The sequence below is a fragment of the Hemicordylus capensis genome, chromosome 1, assembly GCF_027244095.1.
Source record: "Hemicordylus capensis ecotype Gifberg chromosome 1, rHemCap1.1.pri, whole genome shotgun sequence".
Taxonomy (NCBI): Eukaryota; Metazoa; Chordata; class Lepidosauria; order Squamata; family Cordylidae; genus Hemicordylus; species Hemicordylus capensis.
This window is the reverse complement of record NC_069657.1, coordinates 399,904,729-399,920,570: the sequence shown is the minus strand read 5'-3', so window position 1 is coordinate 399,920,570 and position 15,842 is coordinate 399,904,729. Positions and strand designations below refer to the sequence as shown.

The 15,842-nt window shown below is 45.2% G+C and overlaps 1 protein-coding gene across 4 annotated transcripts in view; it reads left to right on the top strand.

Moving 5' to 3' along the window:
* KIF6 (kinesin family member 6) overlaps window positions 1-7,273 on the top strand; it is a 352,942-nt gene extending 345,669 nt beyond the window's left edge. For 3 of the 4 annotated variants that reach the window (XM_053305322.1, XM_053305332.1, XM_053305339.1), the window contains one exon: window positions 1,105-2,147. In XM_053305322.1, coding sequence (XP_053161297.1) covers window positions 1,105-1,121 — 17 coding nt within the window. In that variant the 3' untranslated portion in view covers window positions 1,122-2,147. Of the gene's footprint in view, window positions 1-1,104 lie in introns of all 4 variants that reach the window. The other variant, XM_053305319.1, reaches the window with a different exon arrangement.
* Window positions 7,274-15,842: the final 8,569 nt, after the last annotated feature.

Below are 15,842 nucleotides of genomic sequence, written 5' to 3'. Positions count from 1 at the left end.
TTTTAAATGGTTATGTGATATCAATAGCCCAGATGTGCTGTGTTGCATTAGCTAAGAAAAAGGGATAAAATGTATGCAGAAGGTAGTGGAGTGGAACATCAGTTTCATAAATAGAAAAGACATCAGCGTGGGAATGCACAGTGAAATGAAAGTAATGTACTGGAAAATGCCCACTGCAAGGGGTCCAAGCTGCAGATTAACTAGGTACTCCAAATCCCAGCTCATTGCTGTTTGAGGCTCTAAACAGTACAAATATTCATTAAAATAGGCACCACAGAACTAAATAATCATATGGTCATGATGTGTTAATCATACTCCCTGGAGTAACTTGTGATAATAATTAGCATTCATGCTATTGTAATGGGATCACTGACAATTGGCAATTACTAGAGTATTTCATACTGAAGAGCTTTGCTGGAGTTCCACAGGACTGCTTGCCTTATATTGTAGATATCTACAATATAAGGCAAGCAGCCCTGTGGCACTCTAGCAAAGCTCTTCAGTAGCAAGCCTAGGTGTGGGTAGATGCAAGGAGAATCAGGACCGAGCAGCAAACGAATCAGAATGGTGCCAGGCACAGCCAAGGAACTCTAACCAGCAACTCTTCACCAGACTGCCAGGAGCATATATCTGCTTTCTTTCATAGGGGCTGCTGGGAGGCTGGAGCCAAAAAGGCAAGGAAGCACAAGTGGTCTCCCCTGAGCTATCATGCCAGCAGGGCTGCTCAACTGCTCCTGACAATATTAAGAATATTTATATTCTGCTTGTCTTCAAAAAGTTCTCATAACGGTTTTCAGATAAAAAGAAGTCTATGGCTTTCCTGTCCCAAAAGGGCCCACTATCTAAAATGAAACACAAGGTAGATGCACCACTGGTGGAATGCTGTGCTGGAGTTGGATAGGGACAGTTACTCTCCTCCTCCTAAATATGAGAGCCCCACTTTACAAGTGCCTCTTTGCCCAGTTACAGAGATACACTATAAGAAAGCAGGTCAGTCATTAGTCGTCCTCGGATCCCTGAGTTAAACAATATATCCCTTAAATATACATATTTGCCTGTGAGTTCAACATTGTTATATTCTCACTTTACCTTTATTCCTTTTAGGTCTAGGAAACAAGTGAACTTTCTCTTACTCAGCAATCTCAGAATCAAAAGAAGCGGTGTGGAGCAACCATAACACCAGAACAAATTAACCTTTGACCTTCAGCTGAATTGGTGGGGGGGCGGGTGCCATTCCTGAAAGGGAGGGGGAACACTCAACAACTGTCTTCCTTTTGCTATTGCAAGGGAACTACAAAACCAAAACAATGGGAGAGTAAGCTCTAGTATACACTTATTGGAAATTTAATGGACGTTTTATGTGGCTTGTTAATGTTGTGACTATTTAGCACTTTCAAAAAACATTTTTTCATACCTACTAGAAGCAGAAGAATTCTTTGGAAGGGAGAGGTTTCCTTTTTCATCTTCAATGGAATTCTTGCCTAATGCCCAGCAGGTTGAACTTGCACTTCCTTTGTGCAACATTTTCTTGGCTTTGGTTTGTGTTGGCTCAGTAGCACTGTGCAAAAACAGCAAATATTTTTGTCCCATATAATTTCATTTAGAGCTGTTAGTTAGTGCCAGCAGACCTTTTTCAAAGAATGGTGAAAAGCCAGTGTTTATATATTTGCAGATCATGCGTTACAATGCAAAATCTGATCTCCACCATGAAATGAAATTTCATTGCTCAATGTTTACACTTAGGGTGTCAGTTAAACTAGTCCATAGAGCGTTGGCTTTTCAATTGGCACTAGACTTTTCCTTATGTTTAACAGCGGCATTATTTTTCCAGATCTACTGTTTCTTTTTCTCTGTAAAAAAAATGTCTGTGGCTGCCTTTGGGATGCTGGCATCTTGCATCTACTTCCCTTCTGTTAATGGACATAATGTACGGGAACTTCTGTGTTTGAAAAATCAGTTTCTGTTCAGGGCCTCATTTGATTAATGACTGCCACATTAAAGAAAATCATATTTTATTAAATGCAGCACCCACTAATAAAATAATGGCACTCATAGCATACTCTGGAAGTGAATCTGAGTATAAAAGAAAACTGTAATGCAACATTTCTCTTCATTTGATCAGTAAAATACACACAGTCTAAAAACTAGTGAGAAAAGAGCCTTGCCTCAGAAGTTCTCAAAAATTGTCGCAATGGGCCTCCCAAGTGTGTTTGCAGGTATCTAGTTTGAATATTTTTGGGAGTGACTAAAGTGAAGACAGTCTCAGACAGAGGGAGAGAGATAAAAGGGAAAAGGAACAACTGAAGGGTGAGTGAGATCCACTGAAGGGATAGTGACACATTACTGTATCTGTAAGTGCATGTATTAGAGCCATGACACCAGGTGTTTTTGTTTGTTTGTTTGAAAAGCAGGTTAGGGAGGGGAAATTTTGAGCACAGAAGCAATATGTGTGTGGGCAGAGGGGAAGGGTGCTTAACCCGATCCCTGCCTACAGGTTCTCAGTTCCAAATTATCTGTCCTCTTCCATGGCATCCACAGCTGTTTGACTTCGTATTGGTAATAAAATCAGATTCTGTTAAATGCCAAGAGTAAATTAAAAAGTCAGCTATTAGCTAAAAATAGTGCCAGAGGGTGCTTGCAATGGGTAAGGCATTCCAAAGGTAAAATGCCACAACTAAGAAAGCATTACAGTTGGCAAAGAGGCAAACCACTTGAGGCCTCACCTCGTTAAGCTTGAGGATCATGGGAACAAAAGGCCTCTTGTACCTTCCTCCGATTTCCTTCAATACTTATGTTGCCTTGATGCCCCGATCTCTCATTTAGGGCCAGCTTTTGAGCCACACAAAAAACAAATCACAGAATTCACTGGCCCTTCCCATTAGTCCAGAGCCTTCTAATATCAGTAGTAACATTGGAAGTAACACTGGAAACACAGGAAACAAAAGGTAGGAATAAATGGACAGTTTTCACAATGGAGGGAAGAAGAGGGGTCTCTCAAGGATCTGTACTGGGACCAGTGCTCTTTAACTTGTTCATAAATGATGTAGAAGATCTCCCAACCGTCTGACCCCAGGGAGCTCTGAGAATACTCCCTCTAGGATTAGGGTGCTGCTGCTGAATGCCAGGTCAGTCAATGCTAAAACAGCTCTCATCCACGTGATTGTGGATGAGTGTGCTGACCTGGTATGTGTGACGGAGACCTGGTTGGATGGGCTGGGCGGGGTTGGTCTCTCTCAGCTCTGTCCTCCAGGTTTCCAGATCGTTCAGCAGCCCGCCTCAAGGGTCAAGGAGGAGGCGTTGCAGTCATCTTTCGAGAGACCCTCCCAGTTTCTAGCTGCCCAGTCAGGCAATCTCAGAATTTCGAGTGTTTGTCCTTGAGGGTGGGCCTCCGAGACAGGCTGGGGATTCGGCTGGTGTGCTGACCACCACGCTGCACTTCAGTCTCCCTACCTGAGCTGGTGGGGGTGGTCTCGGAGGTGGCCTTGGGTTCCCCCAAGCTTATTGTTTTGGGGGATTTCAATGTCCACACTAAGGCCTCCCTAGTGGGTGCGGCTCAGGATTTCATGGCCTCCATGGCAAACATAGGCCTGTCTCAGTTGGTATTGGGTCCTACCCACATGGCAGGACATACTCTGGATCTGGTTTTTGCCAAACAGGGAATAAATGGTCTGGAGATGGGGGAATTTGAGACAACTCCCTTGTCACGGACAGCTCATCATCTGGTGGGGTTTAGTTTGACTGCTCCGTCTGCCCTCTGCAGGGGTGGTGGACCGATTAGGATGGTCCGCCCCCGGAGGCTTAGGGATCCGCTTGGATTCCAGACAGCCCTTGGGGAGTTTCCAGTGTCCAGAGCTGGTGACCCTGTCGAGGCCTTGGTTGATCTCTGGACTGGAGAGATGGCCTGGGCTGTTGACATGGTTGCTCCTAAACGCCCTCTCCAGCTTGGTGGAGCCCGATCTGCTCCTTGTTTTTCCTCAGAGCTTAGGACGATGAAACAACTCGGGCAATGGCTGGAATGATGCTGGAGGAAGAGTCATGACGAATCTGACTGAACACGGGCTACAGCCCATTTTAGGGACTACTCCATGGCGGTGGGGATGGTGAAGAAATGCTTTTTCTCTGCCTCCATTGCATCTGCTCAGTACAGACCGGCAGAGCTGTTCAGTGTAGCAAAGACACTGCTGCTCACATCGCCCCCAGGTAATGGGGAAGGAATCATCTACAGCCCGCTGTGATCAGTTTGCATGTCACTTGACTAATAAAAGCTGCCAGGGATGGTACAGGTAGATGGTTGGAGGTGATTATTAATGCCTCATTAAGAGAAGGCAGATGCCATTGTGCCTCAAGGAGGTGGTGGTAAGACCATTATTGAAAAAGCTCTCCCTTGATCCCTCCAACCTGGACAACTATAGACTGGTCTCACACCTGCCCTTTCTGGGCGAGGTGATAGAGCGTGTGGTGGCGTCCCAGCTGCAGAGGGTCTTGGATGATACGGATTATCTAGACCCTTTTCAATCTGGCTTCCGCCCCGGATAAAGGACTGAGACTGCCTTGGTCGCTCTAGTGGATGACCTACACCGAGAACTAGACAAGGGGAGTGCGTCCCTGTTGGTTCTGCTGGACCTCTCGGCGGCTTTCGATACCATCAACCATGGTATCCTTCTGGGCCACCTCTCGAGTATAGAGATTGGAGACACTGCTTTGAAAGAAAGGCTCCAGTCCTTTCTTGGGGGGAGAGTCCAGAAGGCGCTGCTGGGGGACTAATGCTCGGCTCCGTGGCCATTGGCCTGTGGGGTCCCGCAGGGTTTGGTCTTGTCCCCCATGCTGTTTAACATCTACATGAAACTGATTGGGAGAGGTCATCTGGTAATTGGACTGAGTTGGCAGCAATATGCAGATGACACTCAGCTCTATCTCTCCTTGTCACCTGATCCTAGGGAGGCAGTGGATGTCCTGAATCGGGGGCTGGAGGCCGTGATGGGTTGGATGTGGGCTAATAAACTGAAATAGAATCCAGACAAGAGGGAAGTAATGTTGGTCAGTAGGAGAGCCAATCGGGATGAGGAGGTTTTACCGGTTCTGGATGGGGTTGCACACCCCTTGAAGGAGCAAGTATGCAGCTTGGGGGTACTACTGGACCCAGCTCTTCTTTTAGAAGCTCAGGTGGAGGCGATGGCCAGTGGTGCCTTTGCACGGCTTCGGCTAGTGCATCAGCTGCATCCCTTTCTTTAGAAGGCAGATCTGGCCACAGTTACCCATGCCTTAGTCATGTCACGACTAGATTACTGTAACACGCTCTACATAGGGCTGCTCTTGAAGAATATCTGGAAACTACAGCTAGTGCAAAACACAGCAGCTAGGGTTTTATCTGCAGCTGCCCGGTGGGAGCACATCACACCCATTCTGGAAGAGTTGCACTGGCTGCTGGTTCGTTTCTGGGTCCAATTCAAGGTGCTGGTTTTGACCTTTAAAGCCATTAACAGTTTGGGCCCTGGATACCTGAGGGACCGCCTGCTCCCAAGGGTTGCTGCCCACTTGATGAGGTCATCTGATGGGGCTCTGCTCTGGGTGCCGACTATGTGGGAGGCTAAATTGTCGTGCACTCGGAAAAGGGCCTTCTCTGTTGCTGCCCCCAGACTCTGGAATGCTCTCCCAGTGGCCATTCGCTCCTCGGACTCCATCACAGCTTTTAGAAAGCATGTCAAATTATGGCTTTTTACCCAGGCTTTTATATGATTGTTTCCACTGCTGCTGCTTGTATTTTGTACTGTTTTTATGCTTGTGTTTTAATTTTCTTTTTAAAAAATCAGATTTGTTCATATATAAGCTCAATGTTTTAATGTATCTTTTTTAAAAAATCTTGTTTTAAATTTTATTGTGAGCTGCCTTGGGATTTTCGTAATGAAAGGCGGGGTACAAATTTAACAATAAATAAATAAAATAAAAAATCTAGAAGTTGGGGTAAGCAGCAAAGTGGCCATATTTGCAGATGACACTAAACTGTTCAGAGTTGTGAAATCCAAGACAGATTGTTAGGCACTCCAAACACTGGGGGGAGTGGGTGTCAAAATGGCAAATGCGGTTCAAAGTAATCAAGTGTAAAGTGATACATATTGGGGCAAAAATACCCAACTTCACATATACGCTGATGGGATCTGAGTTTTCAGTGACTGACCAAGAGCGATACCTTGTAGTCATGGTGGACAGCTCATTGAAAGTGTCAACTCAGTGTGCAGCAGTTGTGGAAGAGGCAAATTCCATGCTAGGGATCATTAGGAAGGGGGTTGAAAATAAAAATGCTAGCATTATAATGCCCTTATACAAATATATGGTGCAGCCATATTTGTAGTACTGTGTTCAGTTCTGGTCACCATATCTTAAGAAGGACATTGTAGAACTGTAAAAGGTACAGAAGGGGCAACCAAGATGATCAGGGTCCTGGAACAGCTTCCTTATGAGACAAGCATCTGCAGCATCTGCGACTCTTTAGTTTGGAAAATAGGCGACTACGGGGTGACATGATAGAAGTGTATAAAATTATGCATGGAGTAGAGAGAGTAAACAGAGAGAAAAAATTATCCCTCTTTCACAACACTAGCGGTCATCCCATGAAACTGAAGGCTGGGAAATTTAGGACCAACAAAAGGATGTACTTCTTCATACAGTGCATAATTAACTTATGGAATTCTCTGCCACAGGATATGGTGATGACCACTAGTTTGGATGGCTTCAAAAGGGGCTTAGACAAAGTCATGGAGGACAAGTCTATCAATGGCTATTAGTCTGGTTGTTATAGGCCACCTCCAGCCTCACAGGCAAGATGCTGCTAAACATCAGATGCAAGGGAGCAACAGCAGGAGAGGGGGCAAGCCCTCACCCCCTGCCTCTGGGCTTCTCGGAGGCATCTGGTGGGCCACTGTGTGAAACAGGATGCTTGACTAGATGGGCCTTGAGACTGATCCAGCAGGGCTGTTATTAACACTAGCCATCTATTGGTTACAAAATCACCTGGGGGAGAGGTCAGCTACAGTGTTTGATTCTGAGTAGAACACTCACTACAGTGGCTAGCCCCCATAAGGAGTAAACTGAACAGTTTACTGTCATCCATACTAAACTGGTTGGAGATTAGACCAGCACATCATCTCCTAGCCCAATCAAGATTGTACAAACACAAATAAATGTTAGATTTAAAAATGTAAATGTAGTATGACAGAATGCAACATGTATATTTCTATGTTGCTGCCTATCAGGTTCATAAAAAACTTTCTATGAATTATAGTAATTGGCTATTCATGGATTGCACATGACAGCTGTAGTTCTTAGGTCTGTGTTCATTGTAGTCCTTAATGCTGATCACATTTTGTTCTGGCAAAAGCAGAAATATTAGTTCTGAGTTGCTGAGCGTTGTGACCAATTTGTATATGGAGCCTGACTGCGGACATAAGTATGAGTGGAATGTAGAATTAAATACACCATTGGTTATCTGCATCCTTTGGCAAGGAAAGAGAACATCTGAAATATATGCTGCCTCATCTAGAACACTTTGTTCCCTGTTCGTTTGTTTGTTTGTTTTTAGTGAGTGCACACATGGCAGCAGCATCATTTCTGTAAGATAGCTGATAGCCCTAGCCTGCATGTTTACTCAAAAGTCCCACTGACTTCCATAGGACTTACTTCCAATAAGCATTCAAGGACCCTCAGTTGTGTAGCATACATCCAAGTATGTATAAAGTAAGTTTAGTGAGGCTTGTTCCCAGGTAAATTTGCATAGGAATCCAGCCCTAAAGTGCTAGATAAATTATTTCCACAATCATTGGAAAACACCCTATTGCCTTCAAAGTGGAAGGCAAAGTTTTGAACATAGGTTCCTATTTGTATTTCAGCCTGCTTAACTACCAGTGGAAAAGTTTATCTAGCTAAAGAGTCTTTCATGCACACTGAGTACAAGCCAGAAACTATGATATCAAATAATGGCTGTGCAAACTTGTCAATATGGTAAATAGTACTTATCATTTCTAGCCTGGGCAAATTACTCTGACTCCAAATGCCTTGTTTGCAGAAAAGCCTTGGGTGAGAATGCATGAGAGTGCTGAGATGAGTGGTAATTACTACGAGTCACAATCACTCCTCCCACTTTAAGATACTTAACAATGAGGGGGGCAAATAAGAGCAGTAAATCCACTCACATAACCATGGATAGTTCTGGTAGATCAATGAAACACATTTTTAAATGTAGTTCACAAAGATTCAAGCCAATGTAGCTGATGAGTCTTTGAGACTTCTTCCACTGGAAAGCAAAGTGGGAAGTTCTTTAGGTATTTGGCTTGATACACGTATTTCAATCTTTGCCATTGAGGAGGAGACATCACTACTCATGAGCCATTTGTTCTTCATAAGCAAAAGCAATTAACCAATCATCCTGAATAGAAATATTTCATAAACTTTCATAAACTATTCTGGGGATGTTCCAGTTAGAATGTTATGAAATACAGTGGGTATACTATGAGAACCAATTTGTGGTACAACCTCTTTCTGTTACCACTTTGGAACCTTACTCTTGCTGTTATGGGAGCCATTTTCTCATCTCATGGGAGATACTGTCTTTTATCTCAGTGGTCTCACATAGCTTCTTCTATGGTGCTCTGTCTCTCCAGGAAGATAGATTTTGCTTCATAAGGTGGCTCCTTTTCACCATAACAGCTGAGGCCTGCTTCTAGTTAATACAAAGCAGACCAAACATGGAGTAAAAAATTTTGTGAGAGACAGATTGCTATGCGGAAATGCTCATGAAGAGCGCTGTATTTCATTTTTATTTTATTTTTGTTTGTTTGTTTAACACATTTGTATACCACCCAAAACAAAAATTTAGAACATTTAATATTTTTTGTGCTACCCGCTGTACTAAAATCCAGATGTGACAAATTTCTTGCCCAACTATGCTCTTGATTCTCACATAACTTCAGCCACAAAGACTAGTATTGGAAAACAGAACTGTTTCACTTCCAATACAGGTATTAGACAGCTCAATTATCAGGAAAGGACTGATCTGTAGCAAGGATTTAAAAGGTGAGAGATACATGGCTTCACCAATTTGTCATTTGCACTCCAACTCCATGTGTTGCATCAGGAAGTAAGCACAGCTAAGACTATGGGCTGGTTTTCCTGATGAAAGCTGCTACCAAATATTAGGCAGTGAAGGGAGGAGGAGACATGCACACTCCTGATTCTTGGTCATCTCTGCAGTAAAAATGACTGGGAAGTGATCATGTGTGAGGGGTCAATCGTAGCTAGGCAGTATAGACACCGATATTGGCGATCTTAGATTTGAAGTTTGGTTGCTGATGTTAGTTGCCAGTCCGATCAACTACAGTTGATTCCTTGCACACAATAACTTCCTGGTCATTTTCACCACACAGATGACCAGGAATTGAGACTGTGCATACCACCTTCTCCTCTGTCCACTGCCTGACATGTGGCAGCAATTGTGAGAACTGGCCTTATAATTTGGCACTCTTCTCAGTGTCCTCCATCCATTCTACACAAAGAACCAGAAAGGCACTTCAGAGACAATCATGAATTAACAGTCCTTCCACTGAGCTACTTTATTGTATCATTAAATCAATCACAGAAAGCACTATCCAACAACAACAACAATGCCTGAATATGACTGGAGTGAATGATAACATTAAAAACTTTGTAAAAAAAGACAATGAACATATGGAAGACTCATTTGCTAGAAAATGGAGAAGAAGTGGGAGAAGTTAACATCCAGAGAGGAATATTTCAAGGAGACTCATTGTTGCCTTTACTTTTTGTAATCTCCCTAATTCCACTATCCATTATCTTGAACTAAACAAACCATGGGTGCCAAACTTCAAAAACATCAGTTAAGCTTTCCCACCTTCTTTACATGGACGATCTAAAGCTTTACGGAAAGTCACCATCCAAAATTGAGTCATTAATACGGTCAGAATTTATAGCAATGATATCGCAATGGAGTTTGGACTGGACAAATGTGCTATATTGGCAATAAATTGAGGAAAAATGACAACTAGTGAAGGAATTGAGATGCCAAATGGGAACAACATAAAAAGTCTGTCACCTGAGGAAAGTTGTAAGTATTTGAGCATTCTCCAAAGTGACAAGATCAAGCATGCTGAAGTGAAGACCAAAGTTAGTAAGGAATATATCAGGTGAGTAAGAAAGACACTGAAGTCCAAACTTAATGGTGGTAACACTAGCAAAGCAATCAACACATGTGCAATTCCTGTTATCCAGTATACAGCACGTATTGTTGATTGGACACAAGCAGAAATGGATGCGCTGGATCGGAAAACCAGGAAAATAATGACCATTACTCATGTCCTGCACCCAAGAAGTGATGTTGATAGGCTGTACCTACCAAGAAATGAAGGTGGACGTGGAATGTTGCAAGTCAGACAGCCTGTTGAAGAAGTAAAATGAGCATTTGCAGAATACATCAATGAAAGCCAAGAAGAAATGCAACAGGAAGTGAGTAAGACAGGACTGTTGAAAATAAAGGAATCAAAGGATGAATACAAAAAAACAGCAGATGAGGAATCGATGAGAAAATGGCACAACAAACCACTGCACGGTCAGTTCTTTAATGACATACAATTGCAAGTCAACAATAGCACAACATGGCAGTGGTTAAAAAGGGGGACACTGAAGGAAGAAATGGAAGGTCTAATTTTTGCAGCCCAGGAACAATCACTATGAACAAATGTTATAAAAGCAGAAATTGATGAGACCCAGAAAGACAGTAAGTGTCAGATCTGGATAGTGATCCGTTGCATTCATAAAGAATGAGTTCTGTGCCTGCGCAGGGACCTCGCGGACCGATTGACTAGCTCCTCGTGCCGCCTCCAACTGCCCTGCACGTGATTGTGCCTTCGTTAAATAAGGCAGTTGGGGCGTGTCTTCCTCAGTTTCTTTTAGACCGCCATTGTGTCTAAACCTCAGATCAGATTGCTCCTCGAAAGTTTTTTTCTTGATAGTATGGTGTATGACTTGGAATGGATTCGGAACAACGTTTTGGTGCTAGACATTGGACTGTTTTAAAGGACTACGTATTGTTTTACCCTAAAGGAAAAAAGAAAAGATAAAGCCGTCGGGTTAGAATAGCCATGAGGCGATTGGAACTATGGCGTCGAAATCGGCGGTTAAAACAACGTTTAAGAGATGTACTAACTGCCGAGCAAAGTTACCTACTACAGATACCCATGACTCTTGTCTGCTATGTCTGGGAGAGCAGCATAACCCAGCGAACTGCAAGATCTGCTGCTCTTTCTCTAAGCAAACTCTGAAAAATCGGGCACTGAGATTGAGAGCGGCGCTCTACGAAGACGCACTCCGACGCCGAGACCTTCGGTGTCGGGACCCTCGACGTTGGTGTCGAGCGAGATGGTGTCTTCGGTATCGGTACCTCCCGTAGTGGACTCTGCAACTGCGCAGTCTAAAGCCACTTCAGAGCAGGAGTTTAAGCAACCTGGAACCATTGGGAGGAGACGGCATAAGCACAAGAAGGCCCGTTACTCCTCCACGAATGAGGAGGGCAATTCCTCACCACCTAGGAAGAAGTCCAAAAAGACTCATATTCGTAGTAGAACCCCTTCGCCTACAGGTTTGCAAGCCGAGGCGGAGGATTGGGACACTACTCTAAAGATAACTCCGTCGCCTTGGGTGCTGCAGAGCTCGCCATCATCGGACGGATCACCCTCGGCATCGAGATCGATGTTCATTTCGGCGTCAACGGTGGCGCCGAGGTCGACATCGATGCCGGGATCGGTATCGATGGAACCAGCATTATCGACATCGACAGCGCTCAGCTCGGTATCGATGGAACTTGCATTATCTACATCGACAGCGCAGCATGCTCTGGAATCGGCAGCCATAGTAGGACCGGGTGCTCCGTGCGTGTCGACATCGACGGCCTCGACATCGAGGGGAGTGCAATCTGCGGTACGACACCGAGCGGCAGCAGACTTGACTCCTGCACGAACTCCGATTCAGTCTCTGGCAGCGACGCCTAGAGAGGCTTATCGGCCAGAAGACTTTATGGACTTTGGAGAAGCTGTATTGGAGGAGGGAACGGCTTTACCAAGGGCTAGAACTTCACTGATGGTTCTGTTGGAATCTAGTGAAGGCACACCGTTGGGCTCGACTTTTCAAGGTTTTGCTGCTGTTGAGGGATTGGAGCAGTTGACTTCCGCGGAAGTTCCCAGGACTCCATCCTTGTCTCCAGTGAGAGCGCCATTACGGCCTCGGGAGTCGAGTTGACTTGTTTCTGCTGCTACGAGCCCAATTAGGCATCTGGTTACCCCGTCGGTTGAGCGGCACAGTCTGCATAGACCTGTACCTGTCCTGGCGCATTCGGCTAATGTATCTACAGCCACGTCATTGGATGTTGGTCGCATCACACATTCTTGTGGCTTCAGGCATAGCCCGGACGTGATTTACCTGCCATACTATGCTGAATACAAGATTTGGAAGGCGCAACAGGGAATCTGTCATCTCGCTATTCCACTGGTGCAACAGCATCCATTGGAGTCGCAAGCGCCATTGGAAGTGCCTAGAATGACAAGCCGTCCAAAGACGGTTATAAAAGATCACCAGAGGGTTTTGCCTAAAATCCCTACTGGCCTTGCCCCTAGAGATAGTGTTACTTGTGCACATGATACTATGAGCAGTAGAGGCAGTGACACGGACACCTCATATATATCTGACACTGACGGCAGTAATTTGCCTGAACCAAGTGAGCCGGACCCGCCTGAGGAGGTGGCACCGAAGACTTCCGTTTCTCCCACAGAGGAGTTAAAAGCGTACCACACACAAATACGGGAGATGGCGGAGGACTTAGGCCTAGAGATTAAGTTGCCAGAATTGGATCTGAAGGATCCTGTGTATAATATGATGGCTAAAGCAATGCTTACTCAACCTGTATCCCTTCCAATGATTCCAGCTATATCGAAGGCGGCGCAGTCTGCACGGGAGGTTCTGCGGACATCCACGGCCACCTCGAGAAAGTTGGAAGGTTTATATCGGGTGCAAGAGGATGAGAACACTTATCTTGTAAGGCATCCAGATCCAAACTCCATAGTGGTGGAGTGTGCATGAACAAAGGGTGGTCAGCGTCACACTACCCCCACCGACAAAGAGGGTAGAAAGCTCGATGTTTGGGGGCGGAGGGTGTATTCCACTTCTAGTCTCGCTGTCAAAATAGCGAATTATTCTGCCTGTATGACATGATACGCGCACCATCTTTGGGACACGTTCTTCCATGACTCGTCCTCAATGTCCTCTGATGATTTGCGGAAGGCACTGGCACAGACCTATGAGAAAACGACTGTAGTTACTAGGCATTTGCTTAGTACTTTTAAGCATCTGGCTGAGACTGAGTCGCGGGCCATGGCCACAGCCGGTTATGCGTGGCTCAGGTCAACAAATTTGCAACCAAAAATGAAAGATAAGATAGAGCACTTGCCCTTTGATGGGAAAGGACTATTTGCAGAGTCAACAGACAGGACAATGGAATCGTGGAAGAAGATGAAGTTCACAGCTAAGTCCTTCATGGCAGCTACATCTTCGACTGGTTAGCAATCCCGTAGTCATTCCTATGGAAGGCAACAAAACCGTTATTCTTATAAACAGGATAGAAAGGAGTACAGGAGACAGAACAGACCTTACCAAAGGAATAAGCCCTATTACCAAAAGTCAAAGGGGCAAAAGGCAACCAAGGAACAGTCAAAGCAGTCTCTTTGAAGTGCAGGTCCATCCACAGCAAAAGCACATAGTAACACCAAGTTCAGTACCCGAGGCTCCCAACACCAGCCTCGTGTTAGCCAATGTTTCCATCAAATTGGCACACCATGCCAAAGCATGGCACAACATAACATCGGATCAGTGGGTACTGAAAATCATAAACTTTGGTTACGCGATAGAGTTCACAGCTTTGCCACCTTTTCAGGGTGTGAAGTACACCAGATCAACTCAGGTGTTGCGAGAGGAGGTAGAGGTGTTACTAGAGAAACAGGCAATAGTGTGAGTGCCGTGGATGGACAGACTGAAGGGGTTTTACTCCAGGTATTTTCAAATCCCCAAGAAGGATTGCGGGATACGGGCGATAATGGACTTAAGAGATCTAAACTGTTATGTGGATACGAAGAAATTCAGAATGATCACTTTGCAGGGAATTCTGCAGCTCCTGGCGAACGAAGAGTGGGCAATCACTCTGGATCTGAAGGACGCCTATTTTCATGTGGGGATCTGCGAAAGGCACCAAAAGTACCTTCTCTTCACAGTGGGTGATATAGCATAACAGTACATGGTTTTGCCATTTGGTCTCTCTACGGCCCCATGTGTGTTTACAAAGGTGATGGCAGTCGTCGTAGCATTCTTAAGAAAAAGGGGTGTAATGTTATATCCTTATTTGGACGACTGGCTTCTGGTGAACAGCGACAGAGAAAAGTTACTTTCTCAGATTCAGCTGGTCCTACAACTCCTGAGCATGTTGGGAATCAATGTGAATTGGGAAAAAATCAAAATTGAGCCCACAAAGGCAGGTGGTCTTTATAGGTGCGGTGCTGAATTTCGAAGAAAAGAGAGCGTACTTGCCGGAGTCCAGATTCCAGCAGATCAGAGACCTTGTGCTCTTGTTCGAGAGGATGCCGTGGCAGCCGGCAGAGTCCATTCAGAGGCTGCTGGGGTTGATGGCTTCCTGCAACTCCACTGTAGCCTATACCCGTCTACACATGTGCAACCTTCAGTTATGGTACCTGCGCAGTTTTCGTCCAAATTTAGACAACCAGAAGAAGCTGTTGCTCATCCCGGATTATGTGTTGGAATCACTTCAATGGTGGATCCAGCACAACAATCTTCAAACGGGGTAATGTTCCAACCCAGGACGCCATCACGTTGGGTTACGACGGATGCCTCCCTTTTGGGTTGGGGGGCACACTGTGGCCATCTTCAGGTCCAGGGACAGTGGACCGCGGAGAAGAGGCGAAAGCATATAAATTACCTGGAACTCCAGGCTGTGTTCTTGGCATTGAAGGCTTTCAGACCCCAGCTGCAGGGAGAAATGGTACAGATAAATCTCGACAATACAACCGCCACTACATACTTGAACAAGCAAGGAGGGACAGTGTCCCGGTCCCTGTGTCAACTGAGCAAGCGTCTTTGGATATGGTGTATTGTGCACGACATACTCCCCATGGTGTTGCATATCAGGGGAGAAGACAATGTCCAGGCGGACGAGCTGAGCTGCAGCTTATAGCTGAACCAGCATCACGAGCAGGGGATAAATGAAATTTACCTACGGCCAGTGTTCAAGAAATGGGGCTGGCCAAAGATAGACTTGTTTGCTACTGCTGTGGACAGAAAATGTCAGAGGTTTTTTTGGCGTGCAGGACATGGCGAGAACTCACTGGGCGATGCTTTCCAGCATCTTTGGACAAAGGGCCCTTTCTATATGTTTCCTCCTCAACCACTGATCTCCCGGGTGTTGTCACAGATACTCCGAGATGGGACGAAGGGGATCCTAGTGACTCCATGGTGGCCAAGGCAACCATGGTTTGCACTTCTGCTAAAGCTGTCCCGCGGCCGGTATCAATGGTTCCCGGATTACCCGGACTTGTTAAGCCGGGACCGGGGGTTGATATTACACCCTCAACTTCACACGCTGAAGTTGACAGCTTGGCAAATAGGTTAATGAGTAAAATACTACTTAATAGTAGAAAGCGCTCGACCAGGTGCAATTATACAAGTAAATGGCAGAGATACAAGGTCTATGCAAGGCAGAAGGGGTTCTTCCCAAGGAAAGC